Source organism: Hippocampus comes, unplaced genomic scaffold (genome assembly GCF_001891065.2).
Source record: "Hippocampus comes isolate QL1 unplaced genomic scaffold, H_comes_QL1_v1.1 scaffold36, whole genome shotgun sequence".
Taxonomy (NCBI): domain Eukaryota; kingdom Metazoa; phylum Chordata; class Actinopteri; order Syngnathiformes; family Syngnathidae; genus Hippocampus; species Hippocampus comes.
The window spans coordinates 5,688,779-5,714,910 of NW_017805695.1; the positions used below are offsets into that span (position 1 = coordinate 5,688,779).

At 38.9% G+C, this 26,132-nt stretch overlaps 1 protein-coding gene across 1 annotated transcript in view; it reads right to left on the reverse strand.

Annotated features, from left to right (window-relative positions):
* The window catches only part of cdh23 (cadherin-related 23), a 159,726-nt gene that overhangs the window by 106,124 nt on the left and 27,470 nt on the right, over positions 1-26,132 (reverse strand). The window contains exons 4-6 of the mRNA XM_019882022.1: positions 19,165-19,307; positions 18,949-18,996; positions 17,396-17,488 (exon numbers count right to left, since the gene is read on the reverse strand). Of these exons, the coding sequence (XP_019737581.1) occupies positions 17,396-17,488; positions 18,949-18,996; positions 19,165-19,307 (284 nt within the window). The remainder of the gene's footprint in view (positions 1-17,395; positions 17,489-18,948; positions 18,997-19,164; positions 19,308-26,132) is intronic.

Here is a 26,132-nt window from a genome sequence, read left to right on the forward strand (position 1 = left end):
CAATGGGGAGGCACCAACCAATGAACTGTCGTCGATTTAAAAAAAAAAAAAAAAAAAAAAAAAAAAGGGTTAGGATTTCATCGTTTGCAGACTTTGCAGAAGGATTAATGTAAATAATCACTTAAATTAAACTTTGATGTGACACAAAACGCCATATTTCACCATTAAAATTAGTCTATGATTAACACTTATTGAAATGCAACAGTTTCCATAGCCGCATAAATCCAACAGTAAATGCAAAAAAAATATATATATATATATATTTATATCATGGCTAAACGCTATGCTCAAAGGCAATATGTCGTTTAGTTAAACCATGTCATGTATTTGTGAATATTTTTACATTGTAAAGCACAGGCTTGAGGCAAGTGGTCATAAATATTACATTACTGTATTTATGTCTGAATAGCCCTGGGCCAAACAGTTCAGAGAAAACCCTGTGGACATCCAAAGGGGATGTCACATGGCTTTGTGGGTCATATGTGCAATGCAGCTTGTTGCTTTAAAAAAAGATGTTGTGAAACACTTAATTTAATGTTGCCTTAAGATAACAAATGCCCCGGCCCAGAGGAGACAGTAAAAACTTTTAATCACATGTCAGTACAGTTGCATCCTCAAGCTGATAGGATATCCCAGCTAATAAAAGAGATGTGCGCAACATTGCAATTCTGCTCACAGGGAAGTTTGTGACAGGGCTTTCTTGACTGAGATGCAATGTGGCCGAGCACCGACCGCTGAGCTCTTCAGCCCAAGGGTAACTGGGTCACCTGGGTAAGTGACTGGCTGCCCAACAGGTTGGGCACAGTCCAATATATTTCTGCACACATTAAAATCAGCCTCTCCGGTAAGTAAGATACCATTTTGCTGAATTGTTTTATGTTTTGTCAATTAATATGATGCTGAACTTTACAATCTACTGTATATGGCATCGTCACATGCAGAGTAAAAAAAAAAAAAAAAAAAAAGGATACCGCGATCACAAGTTGTCTGGCAGTGAATCATTACTGTAAAAAAGCAAGTCAAGGCTTTTTTAAAACATATAAAGGGAACATTCATCAAAGTTTGAAACCTGACATCAACTCAATAAGCATAATTTTCATGTACGGAAGAAGGAAAAATTGAAGGCAGCAAGACCAGAATCTCAAAATTATGTGATGTCCTTGGGATCAAGATTGCAGCAGACGTTCACTACAAAATATTTTCTAAATTCTAAAATGGTGATAATATTAACGATGATACATTGTCGCAATGTTTTTTGGGCTCGCAAAAATGAAGGTCATCTGCATAAAAGTGTTGCAACACATAATTGGTAAATGGTCTTTTAAAGCTGAAAGTCAACACTTCAAATCAATAGTGGTGGAGTCGAAAAGTATCAAACTGTTTTCTGTGAGTGAGGCTGTTGGAATAAACAGAATGAATGCTGGTTAAAAAGTGCCTTTTTTTTGTTGACAATATAAGTGTTGAGTAGCTTTGTATTTTAGGATCATTACAGTGTAGATATCGTAACGCTTTTTTCCGTGGAGCAGCTAACAATAATTCTTGTTTGTCGGCATGCTTCTCAGACTCTCCTGGTCATTATAGCTTTTCTGTTTCTCAGTTCCAACTGCCATGGAACCTTGAGTCTCAAAAAGCCACCGATTTTCTGCAAACTCCAATTTTGCTTGTCTCCATTTGTCTGTTCTGAGGCGATCTGAAGAAACTCCAGAAAGTAGACTAAACTCTTATTTTAAATGGTGTGAAAGAATCATTGACACACTTTGCAATGCTGTCACAACAGGGGTCAACAACCTTTTTTGAAAGTGGGAGCTACTTTTTGGATTCCTATTAATGTGAAAAGATACCCACTTCTGAAATAAAACATTTGTTCAAATGACCTTTAATAATGTTCATATAATTCTCATTTATGTGATGACCCCGATAATGCTAACGATTTCTCACAATAATTAGGAAACAGATCATTATCCATATGAAACATTTTATTTCTAGAAATCTCTGCCAGTGTTTACATTTTCAAGTGATCATTTCTACAACACTACGTGAAAATCACAATGTCGCATCACAAATGAGCACATTTTTTTAGAGCGGGCCCACATGCTACTCATTTGGGCCTTGGGTGCTACCTGGTGTCCACAGGGCCCATCTTGATGACGGCTGCATTAGGGTGCCTGTAAGTATTTGTATGCGTGGACGGGTCCTTTCAACCGTTGAGGGAAGAGACAAATAACAACCTTATCTTCTGATTAGTCTTCTCCTCCAACTGTCTGACCCCCCAACCTTCCTGTCACAGCTCATGGTTCACTGCCTCCAAATAGCCAAGGCTGTTTGTTTAAATGTAAAGGTAATCAAGTCCAGCATGCCACATGGATCCACACAGACTAGAAAAGACAGAAGAGGCAGATGGGTCGCTCCTTTGGGATGGCCGCAAGGACAAGGCCGCATCAGCAAGTCTTGCAACACCTGCTTGATTCTTCTGGAAAGTTATCCATCTTGACTGAGAAACTAAGAGTACAGGTAAACAGTTTTGTATTCATACAAACATTCATTAAAAGGTGACACTTGGAGCTTGGGTGCTTTGCTTTTCAGGGCAATTAGGCGGCCTTGTTCAGAAAAATTTTCGAGTGTAACCAAAGCAGTGGGCGATGTCTATTTGATCTGGACTTAAAAGAAAAAATTGAAATGACACACATATACCGAATCGTATGGCAAATATACACTTGGCGCTTCAATAGGTCCACTCCATAAGGGTGAGAATGCCCAATTTTGAAAATTGCCACGAACACAGAAGTAGTGATTTCATAATCCTTCTATCAACAATACGGTGGCTGTTGTTTGCTGTGGTGTAGCACTACAACATACCGATGAGTGTTTCGAATATTTGTATTCCCTTCTTGTAGTAGATCTCATTTGAATTGTCCAGTGAATGCACATTATCATATAAACCATCACTGCTGCAGGCCTACTCTATAACATTTAAAGCTTTCTGTCAACCCAATAAGAAGAAGAGTATGCAACTGGTTAAGGTGCAGATTAAATGACCTCAGTCGGGGGGAAAAAATGGCATGATAAAATGCGTGGATTGAGGAAAAAGTTATTTTCCAAAATAGTACAAATAATTTAACCTTCGGCAGAATGAAACAGTTTTACCTCAGGTACTTTGTTTCAAGAGGTCGCAAAACAAAATTAAATGCAAATGAGAGTCAAGCTGATTATCATATAAACGCACATATCCTGAGAGACAAGACTATCTGGCCTTTATGTGCTTTCAAATTTCTACATAAAATGTCACTAGCACTTCACAGTAGAAAAGACAGAAGGTTGTATCATCATCGAGTCATCTTCATTAACATCCATTGTTGATGTACATTTTTCAACCACAACGGTTTTAAAGAGGCGGGTATCATAGTAGTTGTCCAACAGCAGCTGTGTGTTGGAACACAGTGTGATCGGGTCTATGCACTAGCATTTGAATAAGCACATGCATTGAAAAAAAAATTGAGAGATATTTTCTTGGGGGAAAAAAAAATATAGGTGAGAAAGTGGCCGTCTCCCGATCTGGATCTGAAGGTTGTGGGTTCATTCCTCAACCCTTTAGTGACGATGCAAGTAAAATTTACACACACACACACACACACACACACACACACACACACACACACACACACACACACACACACACACACACACACACACACACACAAAACTCTCCTTGTAAAATGTATTTAGAATATCTGAGTGAAGTAACGACTTGTTTTCTTCAAGCACATTACTCCAATAAATATTTCAGTGTGTTTTCAGTACTTTAAAAGCAACACTGCAGTTCAGTTCAGATTTTTTTGCCCATATGTGACATGTATCATTTTTTTCCTGCAGTCTAAATAGTTCAATTCAGTTTTTTTTTTTAATCTGACCTGAGCCTCTTTCATATGTGGATATAAATCTGATACGTGTGCCACGCATCTGTAGTATAAACGTTATCCGCATACATCTGATCTATATATCATCAAAAGCCCAATATGGGGTGGGGAAGAGTGCTCGGGGGAAGACTAGTGACAGTTGTCCGTGAATCTGCAAAATTGTTTTTGAGCAACAGTGTTGTCGTGATATTTGACTTGAATTCAATCCCACTTGAACTATGAGGCACAAAGGGAACACTTGTATCAGCCAGACAGACAGTTCATTTATTACGCACGGGAATGATGTGACATCATCTTTAGTTAACGTCTCCATTAAGTGAGGCGATAGAGGAGTGGTGCTCCATATCCCCAAAATATTGCTATGTCCTCACTGCTCTGGTCATATGAGATGATAAAATGAGCTCCTAAATGCAAGACCGGATTTATTTCCGTAAACATTGCTACATGTGATGTCGTTTTTCTGGGGCACATCCCTCGACGTGGCGCTTTGTGCGCATGCGTGTCCCGTCACGGACAGTCACATACGAGGGATGTCAGAAAGTTCTACAACTGGTATCACAAAAGATTATATTTATATACCTGTATATATATTTCACATCCAAACCACAAGTTTTCCCCCCTCAAAGTAATCCCTCAGGAGTCTAATGTACTTTCACAGCCTTCTCTGCCTCATCTTCAAGGCTCCTGGAAGAATTATTCTGGGATCCTTAGCAGTGCATTCATGATATTGTCCGCATCTTCAAAATGGGTACGCTTGATGACCACTCTAAGGTTGGGAATGATTGGGGACCCCCCAAAAAAACAAAACAAAACAAAACAACAACACAGTGCCACAACGGGTTTGAGTAGAGTGGCTCCTCCAGCGCGGCAATGTTCTTCGCAGTCAGGAAATGTCGGAGGCTCGGGACATTATGAGAACACTTGAGCAAAAAGTTGTCCTGCCACAACTTTTCTGATACAGTTCATAAAGCGGTATTTTACAGAATTACTAAACCTTGTAATACCTAATACCGATGTCAGCGGTCTTCTCCAAAAATGGAATGATTTCAAAACCAAATATTTGAAGAACTTGAACGTTTTTGTGTGTGCCTTCATTTCACTGAGGGCCACATCCGCAAAGAATGAACTGTCGCGCCACTGATAGCACCTTTAATTAATTTACACCCGTAGTTTGCTCCAACTTATTCCCAACAGATATTGCGCTAATAATGTACCAGCGCATATGCCCACAAAATTTGACGGCTGAGAGCAGTTAGCACCTGATTTACCCCCGACTGTCACACATGGCTGTGTAAATGCTGGCTTTACACGAAGAACACTGGCAGAATAATGGCAGTCAGGAAGAGAAAGACAAAATGATCAGAAAGGGAGCTTGGGGTCCAGACTGAGGAGGTGCAAACGGGACAGTGAAAAAACTGTTATCAGTCATCAGCAAACTTTATATGCATATTTCTACTAATGCCCACATACATTAAAATATCAAAATGATCACCTCAATATTTTGGAGTTTACGGGCATAAGCGTTCTCTTCATTGAGCAACATTAAGCTGCAGTGAGCGCCCATAGAGAGGAAGGCAATGTTACATTAATTGATTAATTGAATATCCATAAAATCCAAAATATTGGTCCAACCATTTTGATATTTTAAGAGCTTGATTGATTGAGTGCATTAATTTGTTTACATTAAGCATTTTAGACAGTCACGGTGTGAAACCATTTCTCAGAACTCCAAGCAAGAAAAACACTGGATTTCTTCTTCCTAATATTCACTCATGGCATCTGTGTCGCAGAGGACGAAATTGTGGCCCTAAACAAGCTTTCATTTCGGAGCCCCACTAGCAGCCGTAATTCATGCCCCAAAGAAATTTTTGTCGACAGGCGGAATACGGACAGAATTTAGACGACATGTCATTGGACCATTCATGCATGACGTGCAAAGGATGCCAGGGCTGAACGGCCGTCGTTCATGTCCCGTAATTACTTTCGTCGACAGGAGGTGCATACGTAATTTAGGATGACATGTCTTGTACATGTCCTAGTGTTCCTTCACAATAAATCGCACAGTGCGTGATCTGCGTGTCGGGAAGAGCGGCTCTGCCTGGCATGACGATCCCTTCTTCCTGTTACTGTTGCCAGAGGTGTGCCACATTTACACAAGCTTCCAATACTTACTGGCTTCACTGAAACTGAGTGTTGCTATTACACTTGGTGTTAGTATTAATTAATGAGGCTTATTTGCATACAGTTGGGCAATTTCTCCACCAAATATATGCATGCTACCTACTTTAAATACATACAAATACCACTGGTGCACCGATACGCATTCTGCTTGACATCACAGTTTGTGAAGTGTTTCACCATGTACATGTGCTTTGTGAATTTAACGCTTTTTGGTCCATTTTTACTAATTAACACCATGCCACAGGCACGCACTGCTCTTACTCAATAAGCAGGAAGTTGACTTTAATTACGGAAGCGTGGAGCTGCCAATGTGGAATAAAAATATTTTGACCGGCAAATAAGTTCAAATGTACTTGTGAATACATCCAAATGTATTTAAATATGGTATTTATGTAGTATGTTTGGACGTACTCACAAGTACGTTCAAAAATGGTGGCGCGGGCACCCGCAGCGGCTCCTCTTGTTGTCTGTTGTCTGTTTAAGAGGGAGGAAATTTCATCTGTGCTGACAATAAAGTTGTACTTGACTTGATACTTGAAAAATGCTTACATGTTCGAACATACTCACAAACAATAAAATTAGGAATTAAAAATGTTTACTTATATAATTTCGGAACGTCACGGTACAAGGTAGGCCAGATGCTAAAAAAAAAAAAAACAGCTTCATGACTCACGCATGCGCATGTCAATGCCATTTGGCATGATGTGAAATGCTATGTCTGTAGCATTTAGCCTAGTAGTACGTTCGAATGTATCTGCAACTTTTTCAGCTCAACTATGCCAAAGTTCCATCTTTTCACAGGAACACCATATGGGATTCAATACACAATTGACTTTTTTCAAATGGTGCTCTGTCTCTCCTCGCCTTGACTGACACTGTGCACTCCTTTTCATTTCTTGTGTGTGTGTGCGTGTGTGTGTGTTTTCCAGCACTGTGACCTGTGGACCCCTGAATCTCCCTGTTCGACTGCTTCCTGCTCTAAGTACACCGCGCTCTACAGCATATCTGTGTCTCTTTCTATCTGTAGTGTGGGCAATGTGGTATTGTCAGGGTAGAAAAGGACTCTATTCCCATGCAGCTAAATGCCTGAGGTGTTTCTCAGCAGAAGAAACATGTGCTGTCATAAGCAAGGTGAATATAGCCAACGAAAATGAACAAAGTAATGAAAACTACAATTGAAAAAAAAAACCCAAAACATTTTCAGTCACGAAATGAAATTAAACAACTAACTGAAACTATGTTGTACACTTAGAAAGTAACAAAACTATAACGAAAAGGTCGTATGTTTTCATCTTTGTCGATTACTTGAATGCATGAGCTTTTCGGGTTGATTTTAAACGTATTCATTTCGGTTTAGTGCTTGACCGGTTGCCTCAAAATGGAAGGCCAAACTAAAACAAAGGACTTTTTTGGAAAAAAAAAAGAAAAAAAACGAAAACTAATGAAAACTAGCAAACTCGCTCTGCATATTACTAAAAACTAACTAATTAAAAAAATTCTCGAAATAAAAAACTAAAAACGACAATAAAAAATGCCAAACTAAAACTCCGTTCCCCCAACAGATCGTCATGAGTGTGCCTCGTTTGACAAACAACAGAGCCCATTCTCCAGAAACTAACATGTAAATGAGATGAAAGTATAAAAAGCTAAGTGTCTTTAAACATATTTTATGAATTTGTATCATTCTTTTTCTATCCCTGGTCATCAGTGCATAATTTACACCTGATCGTGTGTACCTGTAAACTGACAGGTATGTAGGTCTACATTATTAAAATGAAATCAATCCAGCCATCCATCGATCCATTGCTATGATACATATACTGTATATTACATAATAATATTACATTATATTATCCATTCATTATCTGAACCGCTTTATCCTCAGAGGGTCATAGGCATGCTGGAGCCTATCCCAGCTGTCTTTGGGGCAGGAGAGGTCGGGGACACCCTGGACTGGTTGCCAGCCAATTGCAGGGGACTCCTGGACAAACAACCGTTCATGCTCACAATCACACCTCGGGACAATTTAGGGTGTTCCATTAATGTGCCAAGCATGGAGGAAACCAGAGTACCCGGAGAAAACCCAGGTCGGCATGGGGAGAATATGCATACTCCACAAAGGAAAGACGGAGCCGGAATCGAACCCTGCACCTCTGCACGGTGAGGCGGACATGCTAACTAGTCGCCCACCGTGCCGTCCTGAAACATAATCATTTTTAAAAAGTCTAACAGGTGAATGAAACATGAAATTAATTGTCTTTACTTGTTTTGAGTGATTATGGTGAAGTTACAAAAAACAAGCAATTTGCAGACCTTCCTGCAGTACCGTACATTAATCCAAGCTACTTTTCTTCAACGTTAATGCCAGTGATCGTTAATTTTTCACATTTTATTGCAGTACTTGAACACCAGTGGTTGCTCCCCTCCAAAAAGTCAAAGCGTCTCTTTCAGGAGGTGGCCTTGCCAACTGAGATAAATCCCAAATTAGGCTATGCCACACCATAAATATTCTTAAGATTTCAAATGGCTAAATGTAATAACTATGTGTCTTTTCGAAGTGTGAGTGTAAATCCTGTGTCTCACTTTCACACACCGTACATCACTGATACCTCGACACATGACGATACTGCTCTGCTTTTCTCCTTCAATACATACATCGAAAAAAAATGAGCCAATCTAGAAGGCGCGAGACTAAAATTGAGAAGGAAAAATGAAAATGAAGAGAAAAAAAATGTGTTGATAAACTGTGAAACTATTGTTGGCTGTCATCTTCACTCCCGCTGACAAACGATTATTGCAGTGACACCTCCAAAGTCTTAGTTGCAAAGTTGTTTCATCTCTTACTGATCTCACTTAGCAGGATGGGACATACACATCACTTTAAATTACATCTTACCCCACCCATATTTCGATTACAGATGGGATCACCACCCCCACCCAAAGAAAAAAAAAAGATTAAGACAATATTGTACAACTGCATATGTATTTTAGTATTTTGATGCTTCAGTTGATGATTGCAGTTTTTGTCGATGGGGTGCTGAAAACTTTCAACAATGTTGCTCAATTCACTAAATCTTCACGACCTATGCTTTTGTTCTTTTCTCCCTGTTCCTGTTATTCTTGATGAGTCCTACAAGGGACAATTATAGGGGAAAAGAATGAAGGCAAACAGTGGCCAAGCACAACTCAATTATACATCACAGCACTTAGTTTGGAGACACCACAAATAAAGAGATGAGACAGTTCACTTGGATGAGAGCGGTATCTTGGCTGTGCAGCTAGAACCACAGAACCGTACAGTTCTTATTAATAGTACGCAAACATCCTTTAAAGGGGACACATTATGGAAAACTGACTTTTTAATTGGCCGTATACACACTGTATATTTGGGTCACCGAAGTACCTGCATATGCATCAAGTGTGCAATTTCACAATCAAATACATTTTGTAATTTTTGTCCAGGCCCTGGAACAGTGGACTAGCTCGACACCCTCAGCAGTTTTCCGGAGTGTACATGTTCCCCCAACTAGTCTACATATGTTTTGTAGACTTGGAGAAGGCGTTTGAACATGTCCGCCCCATTCCCCAGTAGTCATGCGAGGGTGCTCTGGGAGTATGGGCTACTGGAACATGTTGTTCGGTTGGTGTGCCCGAGTTTGGTTCAGATTCCTGTCAGTATGTTGAATCTGTTTTCAGTGAGGGTTGGACTCAGACAATGCTGCCCTTCATCACCGATTCTGTCAATTACTTTTACGGACAGAATTTCTAGGTGCAGCCGAAGTGACGAAGAGCTCCAGTTTGGTGGCCTCAGTCGTCAGAAGAGTTGGACTAATCATTAAAAAATAATTAAAAAATGCTGTCAACACTAATGGAACTGAAGAAGAATACTGTTGTGTGTATTCAATCAATCACATTTACAAATGATTATGGCAGTGACAACCCCAAAACTCTGAGCTCCCAAGTCGTTTAAGTCCTTTCATCTTGCTGATCTCACTTAGAAGGATGGAAGATAAACGTCACATTAAATTACATCTTACACATGATATGACAATAATGGATGGGATCGCCACTCAATTAAGAGGATTGTCGCACTCTTTGGGAGTAATTTTAGCTGGTCGGTCACTCCTGGTAATGTTTGCCACTGTTCCTAGTTTTATCCATTTGTGGATAAGGGGTCTGACAGGTGGTTTGCTGTCACCCCAGAGTCTTAGAAATGGCATTGTAGCCTTTTCCAGACGAATACATTTCAATAACTTTTTCTCTCATTTCTTCTTGAATTTTACTTTGTCTGACAGATTCTATTGATGTGATTTTTTTTGACTCAACAATTGTGGTGCTAGGGTGTCGCCTGTGAAATTAAACTCAGCTTTACCCAAATTGTCGCAAGTCACAGTTTACTTTGTGATTTAACAAAGGGGGTGTCGGGGGGGAGGGGGTGGGACAATTACTTTTGCACATGGGGACAGGTAGTTTGGGATTTTTTTTTTTTTTTGTGACTTAAAAAATGAAATTGGCACCTAGAAACTGCATCTGTATTTCCTTGGGTAGTTTTTGTGTGATATTAAAAGGTGGTGAACTAAAACCTTTGTAACACAGAAATCAGAGAGGGGGAAAATACTTTTTCACAGCACTGTATGTCTGCTCTGATTGAACTAAAACCCTTGTAACACAGAAATCAGGGACAGGACACATCAGGGATAAAATACTTTTTCACAGCACTGTATGTCTGCTCTGAGCACTCTGAGTGAATCAACTGGGATGCCCCCAAAAGTGTGTGTTTTCAACAAAGCATGCCTGCACTTAGTGTTCATGTGTGCAACAATAGGCAGAAGTGAAACTTGAGTAAAATAAATGTGAGTATTTTATTTTTTGATTCTGGAGTTCTGAAGACAAAATAAAAGTCCATCACCTTATACAATTTCACTCACAGGGTACATTGTTGAATAGACAAACAGCATTTCTCATTCACACTCACAGCTATGGAAAAGGAGATATTTCTATATCCATATTCCCAAAATATTTTGGGAATGTGGGAGAAAACCATAGTAACTTGAAAATAACGTCTAAGCAAAGAACAAGCGATAATGAAAGGTCTGAGCCTCTGCGCCACTGTGCGGTGTCAGAGTGCAAAACACGGTGCATTTTAATTGATGCCACTTACCCTTCTTTGAATTGTGGGAGCACACCTCTAGAATGGGTTTGATAAAATTGCATGGGCTATAAAGTTCTAATATGGAAAATCTGGACATGCCCGGCAGTGTAATGACACTTAAGCTTCCTGCACACTGCTGTTCCCATAAACTTAGTATGAAACACACGTCCATTATATATGTATAAATAACCCGTGCATCTACAAAATAAGAAAACTAAAAAGATGCACACCTATCATCTTGTTAGTCAAACCTTGTCAGAATTTTCAGTTCTGCCAACTGAGTGTCATTGCAAAGGAGAGAGCCGAAGGCATTGTGGGGGGCTGGGATGGAGGGGAGGGTCCCCACACACTTGAAAGAAAAGGCAGAGAGGGACTGACAGGTTGATTTATTCAAAGAGTAAGGAGTGGGTGAATCAAACTTTAATGGCTTTTGGGAGTGCAAGCCGTTCTCTCCCTCCCTTCAATCTTGCCCCACTCATGCCGTCTTTTCTTGTGTGCACCCACTTTCCTTTCTTTACCCCCCCCCCTCTCTCTCTCTCTCTCTCTCTCTCTCTCTCTCTCTCTCTCTCTCTCTCTCTCGATCTCATGATGGTCACTCTGTAACAAAAGCCTCTCCGTTTTTTGACAGATAAATATGCACTCATCTCGACATAGCTTGTAAATCAAGGTGCTCTTCATGCTCAGTGAGCTAAATGACAGAAAAATAAATAGAGAAAGAGGAGGTGATTTAACATCACAAAGCACATAGTCCACGTAATGCCTCTGTAGCATTTCAGCATTAACCCGTGACATCCAAAAGATGCAGGGAAAAGTTGTTCGACAGGCCAAACACATTGCCATAAAAGTCTTTAAGAAGTTCAACTATCTTTTAAAGGACAGAAACTAATGTTTAACAAAGTCAGTCAGATGAATCTCCGACTTCTTTGTGAAAGGCGGTTTACATCTACTGTATACCCATCCATCCATTTTTGTTCAGAGAACTTGTCCCCAGGTGGCGAGGGAGCCGGAGCCAGTCCCAATTGATTTGGGGTGAAAACCAAACAGAAAACACCTTTGATGCTTGCTGCATTTTTGACACATTCGAAATGGCAGACGTTTGATGTGCCTTACAGTAAGAGCCTTTTCGGTGGAATTCCAAATGAAATCACCTCAGTGGTGTCCAACTTCAGCTTCTAAAGTAATTTGACCTATCCACCATCCCAATATGTACACGTTCTCACTCAATTGACATCAACATGATCAAGTGGTAAGACCACATTGTATTGTCTGTCCAGGTTTTTCTAAAGATTGTGAAAACAAGTCCTGTTGCTTGACGAACTACTCTGTGCTCTATTGGTACAGTATGGCTACATTTAGGTTTTAGAGTGTAAAGTTACATATGATGCCATCCATAAAACAAATCAGTGGTGCATTTCCTGTTACTTTTTGATAGCATTATTATTTCCAGTGCATCATTGAGCAGTGGACCTGAACTGTTTATCTGTGCTCTGATATTTAATTCGACAATACTATTACACAGCAAAAAAAAACCCAAAAAAAGTATATGTCATACTCTGAATACACATACTCATTATTTAGTGTTTGCTAATGTAATTATTGGAAGTAGTCTGACCAGTAAAGTTGAAAATGATTAATTTATACTCACTGAGGTTTTTTTTTTGTTAGTTTTTTTTTTTTTTTTTATTTTTTATCAAAAGGTCAAATCTCTTTTAGTTATCAAAATACCAAATACTGCTGACATTATTTTCATTTATCATTGCTGTTTCAGCCATTTTCTTTCATCAAATGTGATGTAAATGTTCAAAGAAAATACCTTTAGGAGTAAATGAAGGCTTCCAACAGAGAGTTTATGTATATTTGTCCATATAAAGTGACACACTCAGCGCAAACATAACAAGCTGCATGCATGAAGGCAGAAACCACTTACGCAATCGTTTCTGTTTGAAATACACGCGCAAACAGCTGGTTTAACAGCTTGAGTCTGAAGGTAATGTAACCAGATGCACTGTACCAGCTTCAAATGAGTGAGTCGGATTTGAAAAGACCAGATTCATTTGTGGAAAGGCTCATCATGTTCCTGCACGTTCCAGTCAGAAGTGGCAGGCATGAAGAAAAGAACAGATGGATAAAACTGTCATGGGAGAACCAAAGAAAATTTTTGACAGGAAAAAAAAGTTCAAGGAGGATCTAATCTGTGGACAGGTAACAGACATCAGTAACGTGGTCTGGGGACTTGAGGGTAAGAAGCAGAAGAAAACAAAAATTACAGTTGCCAAAAAATAAAAAATAAAATAAATCAATAAATAAGGCAGATAACCTAGAGTTACTTATTTACCTAGATTTCTGCATAAAGTTTTCTTAAACTAAACCACCTAATGCCATATAACCAATGACTGCATATGTAAACATGTAAACAGTGAAAGATATAAACAGTATGCGAACCTTTATCAAACAAGAACAGTCGCCTAAATTCAACCTTTGTGAAATATGTGAATCTTTGAATTGAACACGAAAACATAAATGTTTGAGTGCTATTAGTTTAAGCGGATTGTGTTTGTCTAATGTTGTGACTCATTGTATATAATACGTGGTTCACATGCTTTCCTTGTAACTGGATATCAAGTATAATACTGGGTTTACCAGTACCCAGAGAGGGGAAAACGTCCGTTTCGGACCAGAAGACACATAAGGCAAGCAGGATCTGGACAGGCTAACAATAAAATGCAGGAAAAAGCAGCTAGAGCGATAATTTGTGATCTTCTTGAATAAGCCTTAACATTTATTAAAAAAAAAAAAAAAAAAAAAAAAAAAGAACAAAACAAACAAAAAAAAACAAAAAACGTCCACTCTCTGTAGTTCTCCACGGAATACAATCACATTCATTGTAGGCTGTTTTATACTGTCAAAATGGTGTTTGCTAAAAAAACAAGGGCAGAAATAGGAAACTGAACCCAAAGAGCGCATGTAGACTGGAGATCAATAACAACAGCAGGTACAATAAATGAGAGTGTGATTGGAATAGCATGCATAATAGAATTCAGAAAAACAAGAAAGTTATCAAATGGAGCCAGCGATAGACAACATTTAATAGGGGGCTCTGGGAACTGTCACTTGTTTCGCGCTTTTTTGCTTCACACCTTTTTGACCTCATTTACCTACTGATGATGCAGCATCAGGAGTAACCGGGGATTCACTACATTGCTCAAGGGGGTGGAACCCCCAACCTCTGGGTTTGGAGACGGTCACTCTACCACGCGGGTCTTTGTACTTCATATTCACATAATTTTTCTATTTGGAAGATTGTAAAATTCTAGCAGCTATATAAAATAACTGCTTGCCATGACAAAATATTTGGGACTGAATTATGGCACATTTTCTTGAACCTCCCCTCAAATATATTTTGAACAGTTCCTTGTCCTAGAGAATCTCAGACAGTCTCATTACTGGATAAATAGACTTTAACTCGGTACTTTGTATTCCATTTATATGTAATTTAGAAACAGTACTCATCATAGTCTGATTTAAGTCTGTGCCCATCTGCTGTTAAATCCAAACATTATTCCTGGGGATATTTGCAGTTCTGGCATCCAGACTCTGTTGGCTGAGTGTGCGGTTTCAGCTTGCAGTTCATTAACACGTACAGAGGAAACAATTGGAAGCCCACCTGCTTCCCTTCAGCCTCTTTATGGCTCTACAAATTAAAATGACATTTAGACACACGACCTCCAGGGCTGCTTGACTTGTGAAACGCATTGCACTGTACAGCACTCCTTGTCTTTGTCATGGTTCTGTTCAGCAATTGCCATGTTCCTCTGTTCTCTGTTCTCTGTTCTCTCTCTCTCTCTCTCTCTCTCTCTCTCTCTCTCTCTCTCTCTCTCTCTCTCTCTCTCTCTCTCTCTCTCTCTCTCTCTCTCCCTCTCCCTCCCTCCCTCTGTGTTTTCCTAGAGAGTCGCAGGAGGTGGGCCCCAACTTGGTTGGATGCAGAGACACACCCCCTCAATTGAGCCACATCAGCCTGAGTAGATGGCAGCCTATTTAGCCAGCTTCTCGCCTTGGTCCCTCCATAAATTGTAATACATCATCTATTTTATCTGTAAACTAAACTGTCTAAAACAATTCCCTCACACTCCACCTTGGGAATCAACATCCCTCCCGGGCCGACAGTCTTATTCAATCTCAATTACGGCCCATTAAACAAACGAATGGAAACGAACCACAGACACTGGACAAAATTACTCTTAACCTCACTGGAAAAATTGCTTCTGTAAAAATGAATGTCCTGCCACAGATCGCTTGCTTATTTTTATTGATTCTCGCAACCCTTACTGGTAAATGGTTCAAAACGTTATATCCAATAACTTAACAAAATGTCAAAAATTTCCATTTCAATATTACACACAAAAATAAAGAAATCAATCAAAGAGTGGCTCAGAAGCAACATTTTCATTTTTACTTTCTCGACAATCAATTATAATATTTATTAAAATGGATACAAAAGCAAAATCACAATACCTCCTGCACAGTTACACTTAGAACAGTCAAAGGTTTATGTTAAACAACCTCAATAACAGACTTCCTTTTCCTATCGTAATCAATCCAAAAGTTAACAACTGTAAATACTCAACAATTCTAGGGAGACACACACTCACGGCTGACAATGAGGCACTCTAAAGTGGCGGCACAGATGTGAAATATTCGCGGTTATGTCTGATTTAATTTTTTTTAACATTTATACAATTATGGCCACCAATGAGACTATCTGAGGTGAGGATCCATTTTTCGGGTGTAACATCGCTAACTAGCTAGCTGACTGCACATCGCAATTGCTGACGTGAACAAAGGTGCTCATGTTCTTCTATAGTGGGGAAGGGGGAACTCATTCCAGACCCCAGGTGTGTCACTGGATCCGGTTTGGTCTCACCCCAAAACACCGGAAAATTGAAATTATGAAATGTTATAAATCTCTACAAAGAAGTGGTAGATAATTGTCAGTTTTTGCACAATTCTAACTTGAAAAACAATGTATTTCAAAGCAAATCTCTGAATTCACCTACAGGGTCGCTACCAAAATGTGCATAGAAACCAGTTAAGATGGAGAAAGTGGTCCAAGAAAGGTAACGTGGCGAAATCACTTCCTAAAACAGACAATTCGATTTGAACTGCCCTTCTTTCTTAACGAAACCCACAAGATTGAACTCGTCGGGTGTGTGCTATTATACAAGACACATTGACAAATACGTTCGGATAAGTAATAGGCGTCTAACTTGTGAGTAGAGAGAAAAACATTACCAGCTAGTGGCCCAGTCTAAATGGTCCTCTTTTATTTGCTTGGCTTTAAGGATTGGGGAGAGAAAAAAAACAGCGACTTTGAAGATTTGGCGAAAACTCTGAAAATTATGGACTCAATATAAACACAAGATGTGTTTGTCTGTGTGTGTGTGTGTGTGTGTGTGTGTGTGTGTGTGTGTGTGTGTGTGTGTGTGTGTGTGTGTGTGTGTGTGTGTTTGGATTTAGCTCCCTATTTGAAGTCCTGCACTCCACTCTGGCAATTACTTCATATCATGGATTAGATGAGTAAGAGGGCAAAGAGGAGAAGGATGGAAAGTAGTGTGGTACCAGACCCAGCGAGAGGTCAGAGAAGCACAGTGAGCGCGTTACGGGAAAACAGCTCGAGGTCCCTCAAAAGGGAATATTTTCCTTCCTGCAAGGTAGTCTGTACAGTCTCTGAAACATTAGCTTGAAGCAAATTCCTCAAATCGGGGGTAGATAGCCAATGCACGAAAATACAACCAAAACAATCTCTTATCGTTAGTTTGACATCTGTAAGCTGCCAGTAGTTACTCAAGTTTTTACTGGCTTTTCCTACATGGGACAAATAAAGGATATCTTATCTTATCTTATCTTATCTTATCTTATCTTATCTTATCTTATCATCCTAGGTGTTACTATCATTGCTCTTTTATGACCCGTCATAATTTGCAATTCTGATTCTGATGACAATTATTATGAGAAGTATTGCGATTTAGTTTCAGAGCTTCGGCATGGAAATGATGAACCTGTTAAATACGTTCAACATCAATCATTGATGTATTCACCACATTAGATGCAGGAAGAAGTATGTCATTCGCTCATTTTCTTTGATCCTTACCTCTGGGATGTGTACGGTGTAAGGTTGCCCATGGAAGATCGGCGCATTATCGTTAACATCTCCGATTTGGATGTTGACTGTATCTTTGACCACCTGAGGAGGAAATATCAAGGTATAAATATGTAATCCTTTGGCAAAATGAAATCTAGATTCCGGAATCTTGTAAAACAAACACATTAAAAAAATACAACACACTCCTAAAGATCAAACTGATACCTTTTGTCAATAATTGGGTGCATTTACATTTTATCGTACAAATGTTCATTAATGTAGAGTGAATTGTCCCTCTACAACAATAAAGAGGAGAGAAAGGAAAGAAAGCGTATAGGCTAACGAGTTTTCAATGTAAATCTTTGCACTTCACTGTATTGCTTGAAGAAATATAGCCACATACTTTGTTTTTTTTTCCTACTACTGGATATTTGTTTTTTTATTTCATTGTATGTGTTTATTTATAGTACATTTTATTGTCTGTTCTTTAGAAAATATATATGAACAAATGAGGGGGAAAAAAGGGGGATAGGGATTAGGCCGGTCCACAAATGGCAAAAATTAGTGTATGATTAATGCCAATCGTTTTAAAGTTATATCCCATAAATTTCGTGGTCTGGCAGTAGATTTTCCTCCATGAGGCCCCTGAACTAAAATGAGTTTGACACCCCTGGGTTAGAGTAAATGGCTTCATCAGCGAAGCGATTTGATTTCGATCACTAGCTAGACTAGCTCTATGTTTTTTAGGGCTTTTTTTTTAATGCATTTCTTACTTTGAATGTCACATAATAATTTAGCTAAAACTTATCTCAACTTTATTCATTCTGTACTGCAAAACAACCGCAGCTGTAAGAAAGCACTATACATAAATGATAAGACAATATTTACAATAATACAATCATAAATAACTGAAGAGATGTTATCTTCTATGTAAAATATGTAATGTAATGTAAAAATCTCTCTCTCTCTCTCTCTCTCTCTCTCTCTCTCTCTCTCTCTCTCTCTCTCTCTCTCTCTCTCTCTAAAAAAATATGTATATACATATTAATTAGGGGTGTTCCAATGGGTTTGATGCTGCCGACTTTGATACAAACACGTGACTGAGATCGTCCAATACCGATTCAGGTACCGATCACATGGATTATTTGCAAATTTTAGAGCTGCTCAACTGATTATTTTGTCACTTACTTTATTTGATTAACCTAACAAAATTGGCTGATCATAATCTGTGGCTGATCAGAGCACCACCAAAAATTTATATATATTTACTGTATATATATATATATATAAGAATGGCACAGTGGTCGACTGGGTGACTGGTTAGCACATCCAGCTCAGAGGTACAGGGTTTGATTCTGGCTCCGGCCTTCCAGTTTGGAGTTAAATTGCTCTTCAAATAAAGTTAAACAGACTTAAGTTGATCTAAGACATTGGTTGGGTTATACAGAGGTGCTTTGTGCTTTCCAGTAACTAAGATGTACAATGCAAGACCCTTTGAAGTTGTTTTATTATTTATTACTAATATAGGAGGGTCATAATGGAGGACACAAATTCGTCCTTACCTCTTGAATGTCGCTCACATAGAACTCAACCTGCATCTCTGACTTGGTCTGAAAAATACACATACAATACAATTTTTCAAGAAGTACCAAAAGACAGAACAAGACATACAATTTCTTCTCTGAGCCAACAACAACGTTTTTATCCCAAACCTATCAAAAGAATATGGACTGTTGGGTAAAAGAAATCACAGCTGCGGGTGCATTGTATGATCTTACCTCGCGGTCAAGCTGCTGTCGAAGCCACACAACACCAGTGTCTTTGTTCACTGAAAAATACCGCATTGCCTCCTCTCCTGAAACCCCATACATGAGCGGTTCCCCTTCAGGGTCAGTTGCCTTCAGTTGAGCCACTGAGGAACCTGCCAGACACATCCGCAGATTTCAGAAATGTGCCAGATTTTTCATTTTTAAATGAAATTTGCAATCTAAATCTAAAATCTAAAACGTTAACACCAAGACCCGACTTTTTTCACACATTTGCCAATCACAGTGGTCTCGCCCTCATCGCGACACATCTGCTGTCACACACGTTGGTGCACCTTCTTCTTTGGTGTTTGTCTCCTTTCTTCTTTTGGAGTTCATGCTGGTTGGCAAATTTGCTAATTTGTGGATTATTACCAACAAGTGGGCTGAAGTGTTGAACAGAAGTTCGTCAGCAATAACATTCAGGAGATATTTTTTGAAAATCAAGGACAGTGTCATGAGAAAAAAAAGAAGAGTACAGACAGTAAAATACTGTCTGAGTACTGTACAAGAGTACATTATTAATAAGAAGAAAAGACATTCTTTAAGGACAGAAGGTGTAGAAAAAAAAGCTCTCGTCTCAAACTTCCTCTAACAGGATGTCACAATTGCAACAATTCTGCCAAATCTGAGACAGTTCTACACAGCAGTCAGAGAATTAGTCTTGTGTTCCTCACTCACAGTTTGGTTTGGGGTGGCACAAAAAAGGACAAAATTTGACTGCAATGGAGAGTTAGGACTCCGGAAAAAATCATTGGCACAGCCCCACCCACTCTTAAGGATTTGTACACCGCAACAACCAAAACAAGGGCGCGGAAAATCGTACTGGACCCCTCACACCCTGCCCACCACCTTTTCCAGCTACTCCCCTCGGGCAAGCGCTACCGAACCATACACACCAAAACCAGCAGTCATTCAAACAGCTTCTTCCCTCTCGCCATTAACTCCCTAAACAGTAACTCAAACCTACAGTGGCTCTTTGCATTTTTTCACACCCGTGTGGAACTCTATTACCGCAATGATCATTGTAGCTCCAGCTCTCTACATATTTGAACAATTGTTGATCCATATTCCATAGCACCAGACACTTTAAAGCGATCAAGGACTTTCTGTACAATTGCACACCTAAAGTTGTACTACTATTACCGCTACTGGTCACTTTAAAAAAAATGGTGCAACGAATACCTGCACCAACTGCACAATCGTCACGACATTGTATTGCACCACTAATCACTTTATCTCAGCTTGATGACTCTGCACATTGTCGCACAGCTGTCATTGGGTGCTACTATTGCGTGTTTGTACGCTCACATTACGGAAAATTCATTCGATACATGTCTTTGTTCATCGTAGTTACTTGTTATTGCAATACAAGTGTAGCCTATACTACTGGAGACAAATTCCTTGTTCTACATACTTGGCCAATAAAGATGATTCTGATTCTTATTCTGATTTTGTCACTTCTTCATATTCCAGCATTAACTAAAATGCTATATTATTATAATATATAAGTATTTAGGTACCCGAGTATCTCAGCCAAGTACTGAGACACATGCATTAATGGATGCATAGATGTCTGATGGAGGAGGAATAATATTCTAGGCTTGCAACTTGGTGGGTTTAAGGCCCTTTACTGTTCTGGCATGATGGTGAACAATGCACAAAATGTGGTCCATGAAGGAATTGTGAACCAGTGTGAATGTCCTCTGGCCATACACATACAGTAGATTTGTGGATGCAGGCATATACAATACTCTATCACTACATTATCCAGGTGGGTGTCATGGGAGCTGCGGTAGACTTCAATAAGCACAATGTTATCATTATTCCTGGCCATGTTGGTAGAATGTGCATGAAGAGCGGTAGCAGTCAACAACAACATTGGTACGGATGGATATCTGTGTAATTCTTGATCATTTTCAGGTCACGATTTGCTCTGTTGATAAGGCACACTACGTGTTGCTAGAAGCCTTGCAACCATTGCTAAAAAAACAACTGAATTCAATGTCGTGTTGCAGTGACTGTCCGAACTAAGGTTCTTCCCTAATCAGTCTTGCAATCTTCCAGTTTTTATATGGGATTGATAGTTGCCTCTTTAATTCGCCAATATAATAAAAACTTTGCTGGATGACCGCTTTGGTGTTACATAGGCTTCATATTTATGACAACGGCAGTAAGACATGAGATGAGATGTACTGCTTATTGTTCAATCTCTTTCTTTTGGATATGGAGAGAGTTGTACGGTAACTATATCGAGTAAATGATTCACACAACCAAAGAGTGCTCACACCATGCATGCTCATCACCGCATCTTGCTTGCTGGTACATCATCAATCGGCTGGAAGTATAACTATATCACTCCTGTCATTTGTGCACCAAACTGCTTCACACCACAACAAATTAGGCTCCATGAGTACACTCCCTTCTTGTTATAATAACACACCCTGTTTTCCTACAAAAGTGTGGCTAAACTGATTAATTAATATAAGGATTTATGAACCCCTCTCATTGCGTCTAATGAGATTTATGCAAATTCAGCTTCTTTCAATATAATTTATAATTTGGTGGAAGACGGTGCAAATTAAGCATTCTACCTCATAGTCATCAATAACTTTCTCTGCTCTATATGGGTAGGCATACTTTCAAGTGACTAATAACAAATGGTCACTCACGACTAATGGTATGTATGAAAGCCACTTATGGAACATTAACTCCAACTTTGGAAAACAGTGTTGAACTATATGGTCAGTTGACAGGGAATAATGGATTCTATATACCCAATAAAATGATTAAAGCAACTGATACACGCCGGGCCACAAACTGTCGAGAAAAAATTGCCTCACTCTATTAAAACAATTACATCACTGTCAAGCTATAGTTACATTTGAACAAATCTATCCATGTGTTTCATTTGCCCACGTGTCAAGTTGTACGGAAGATGTTGTCAAGGTAATGTTTTTTTGTTGTTTGGATTGTATTTAGTTTTGTTTCATGTTATATGTTGTTTTCTTGTGTTCAATGTAATGAGTTAAAACACATCTTTACTGACATAGCACTGTCACAAGACTTTCTTCTTCTTCTTCACGAGGAAGAAGTCACAAGACTAGCAGCTGTAACAGAACACTCCACACAACATAAACATAAAAACATTAACAATAATGACAACACTGGTGTTGGTACACTTCGAAAGAGAACATTTCTGCCGAATTTAAATTGAATGCATGCATTGCGAAAGTTTATGAATGCAAAAGTATCCTTCCATTCTTATCTGTAACATTGTTGCACATGTGACTGGTTGAGGAATTACTGCTGTTATTCTCTCTAGGGCTCTATTACTGATACATTGGTGTACACTGGTTCATTATGCAGATTTGCATCTTCATATTTGGCCATGTTTACTCAATGGCTTTGGAAAGGCGCTCACCTGGTACTAAATCAGTCAATGAGGGATGCCATTCTATTCGAGATCAACAAAATTCATGTGTTATAGACACGGACCTGTGAGAGAGAAGAGAGCTGGAGGCTAAAGCCCTGTTCATTATGTCAGTGACATCTCAAGACCTGTCATTCATCTGAGTGCTGATTCAGTGGGACAAGCACTGCCAAGACTCCAATTTCATGCCTGTTGTGAATTATCGTTGTGAATTCTATGTGCCCAGTGGCTTAAGAGGTATAGGGAGCAATGTTCAGTAGGCCACCTGGCAAAGCAGGGACAAACAAAAAGGAAATCACCCCCAGACAAGAGAAAGAGAAGAAGAATCAAATCTGATAATAATACCTGATGAAAATTTAAAAGGCAGAGTCACTGAGCCTCAGGAATCCAGTCATACAATCAGCAGCCTGATGAGTCAGTGGGCTGCCACTCATGTTACCACGGTGTCCATCCACGGACAAAAGGAGCCTTCAAACACATCAGCCATGCCAAACTGAAGCTTCGCTAAAGCCACACTGGCTCACATCAATCACCCCCCATCATAATTCAAACAGGCAAATACTGGCAGTATGAGCTCATTCAGTGCAGCACTCTTGCTTACCTATCATATTTAAATAAATGTGTACTCTGCAGAACGGAAACCTGTGTCTACAAAGTGCAACTTCTACTAAATAATCTTGACCTGCGATGATTGGAATTGGGATTTAAATCTGATATTGCATGTACAACATTAGGCCTGAATTTTGAACACTTTGAGATAAATTGAGAATCATTTTATCAATCTCTTCAATGTTGAACAATGGCCCCACCAAAAATATTATAATACAACTTCAACTTGTTAAGGTTGTTCAGTTTTGGAGTCTATAAAACAGTCATCAATATGGTTGGCAACATTGCTTTCACCATGTGCAATTTTAGATTTCGGGTATTAATACAGTTTCAAACAAAAACACGAATGGGTCCATATTTACAACAACAGCATTCGACTCGGTATCGCTCTTACCGTCTGTGTTCAGGATATATTTTAGGGTGACGTGAAGCACAAATCACCATACATCAAATGAAAGATTTTTTTTTCATTTTGATTGCTTTAATTTAGACCTGGCCCGCCACACCATTTTATGCGGCCCGCGAAAGCAAATCAAGCATGTCAAGTTCCATGATGCTTGCTAAAGTCTGAACCAAATTTTCTAATTGTCATATGTAATTCACAATAACATTCATTATTCTTGACTTCTGATTGTAAAACTAGTTCTTGATTAATTTGTTGTGCACTGTGTATGTAATATGTGGAGGGGATTAAACATTTATATGGTTTCCCAAAATTCATAACGGAGTTTGAAAATGAGTTTGACACCCCTGCTTTAGTTGCTGGAAATGGTAGACTGTGGCATATTACACAACATCACTCTTTGCTGATATATCTCATTATGAAGAAATTGGATGAGCTAAACTGTCAGACACGTTCACCAGAAACCTCTTCAAACACCTTTTCTCATTCTTATTGCTATACTGTAGTAGTTGGCTGTGGTAGTTGTGTACTTACTGCAGCTCAAAATCTGACACTTGAGTGACATAAATAAACACAAAAATCATTGAAAACACCCAATGTAGCCTGGAAAGAATTTGAATTTACTGATTGTTAAGTAACGCTGTAGAATATAGTTGTGCGATGTTTTGCAGATGATGCATGAAGCAATTACAAAAAAAAACAAAAAACTATTATTGTTATTGTTCAGAAATGCTGTCTATCCATAATTGTTCTTTGAAGTGCAAATTGACAGTATTTTATGCAGAATATCATCAAATTATCATTATTGATTATTTATTATGTCAAGATTTATATATTTTTAGCCCATATCGCCCACTCCTAGATACTATATTACATAGCACTTGGAAGATAATTTCAAAGTCCGATTCAAGTGACAATTCTGGCTCATCCTTTTAAGGGATCTCTTGGGGGTATCCGCACTTACTAGCACCCTTACCTCCAGACGAAAACAAAATATATTCTGCTTTTGTTGCTTTCATTGAAAACACAATGGAAATGAATTGAAATGATGTTATCATACCGCTCCTCTGCCTTTTGTGAAGTGCACCATGTTAATGTTCGGGGAGTTTGGCTTCCTTCAGGGGAGGCAATCTGGATGAGGACATAAACTTAGCAGATCTAACTCAAATTATTATAGTGGGGTGGACAGAAATGTGCTTGGACCTCCATTTCCATACAGAGAAATGTTCAGAGGCCATCTTTAATAGAAGAGAGAAGCTTGTGTGCAGGCAGTCCATTTCTCTGTTTGATAAGGACGTCTATGGCGAGTAGTTTCTTTCCCCAGGGAGGTCAATTAGACAACTGGCAATAAAAAAGGAGAGAAAGAAAAAGCCAACCGAGCGAGCGTGTTTGCAAGTCATTATGTCAATAAAATAAAACCATCGTTAGAAATGAAAGAAATCATGACAGAAGTGGAATTGGGATATCGGATACTTTCTTTGATTTTAATGATCTTTGAATTGTAGCTCCCTTAAAACAAATTTTGACTAGGAGTTTTCAGGGGTTTTCTTATTTTCCAGTCCTTTTCTGCTGTGTGTTTGTCTGCGTGTCACATCAATAACTGCAGCGGCAATGAGCTCTGAAGACAAATAGTATCAGGTGTCTGGCTTTAAGTGACTCCTGTGTTTCACAATGCAAACCACTAGAGTCCTTGGCAGTCTGTGTATTAATCGAACAGATTTATGACTAAATCTGTCACGGATGGGAGGAGAATAACCTCTACCTTTCCAGTCGACATCCCTTTGAAAAAGGCACACTCCTCAACTGAACTGTGCATGAGACCATACAAATAGCTGATTCAAAAAGTCCAGACACTTTCAATTCATTTTACAAACATTACAAACAACAATATGCACTTTTTTTTTTTTTTGTCTGCGTCGTTTTTTTAATTGTCTGGATATAATATTGGAACACTCTTCAGTGGCAAAATTACTGACCTGATATCAACTCATCAGTGTATTTATTGAAGACCAACTCAGAATTTGATGACTTTAAGCCAGGGGTGTCAAACTCATTTTTGTTGTGGGCCACATTTTAGTTACCGTTTCCCTTGGAGGGTTGTTATGACTGAAACCAAATTTTAAAAAGTCAATAATAACGGTTTATTCAACTATTGTTTAAGTTACTGTCATGAGGGGTTTGGTTACAATAAAATGCTTACAATATGTCTCTTATTTGTTACATTTGAGAATTTAAAATTTTGGTTGTGATTTTAGCAACCATCATGAAGTTGACATGTTTGATTTGCTTTCGCGGGCCAAATAAAATAATGTGGCGGGCCAGATCTGGCCCCCCAGGCCTTGTTTGTTTGTTTGTTTGTTTGTTTATTGAACATATATAAAACATACAATAACATGACAAAATGCAAACAAAAATTATGAAAGGAAAATAAAAGTAAAAGTAAGTAATACAAACATCATCACAGTTATATGTTCAAAGGAGTAGGAAGAAGTATAC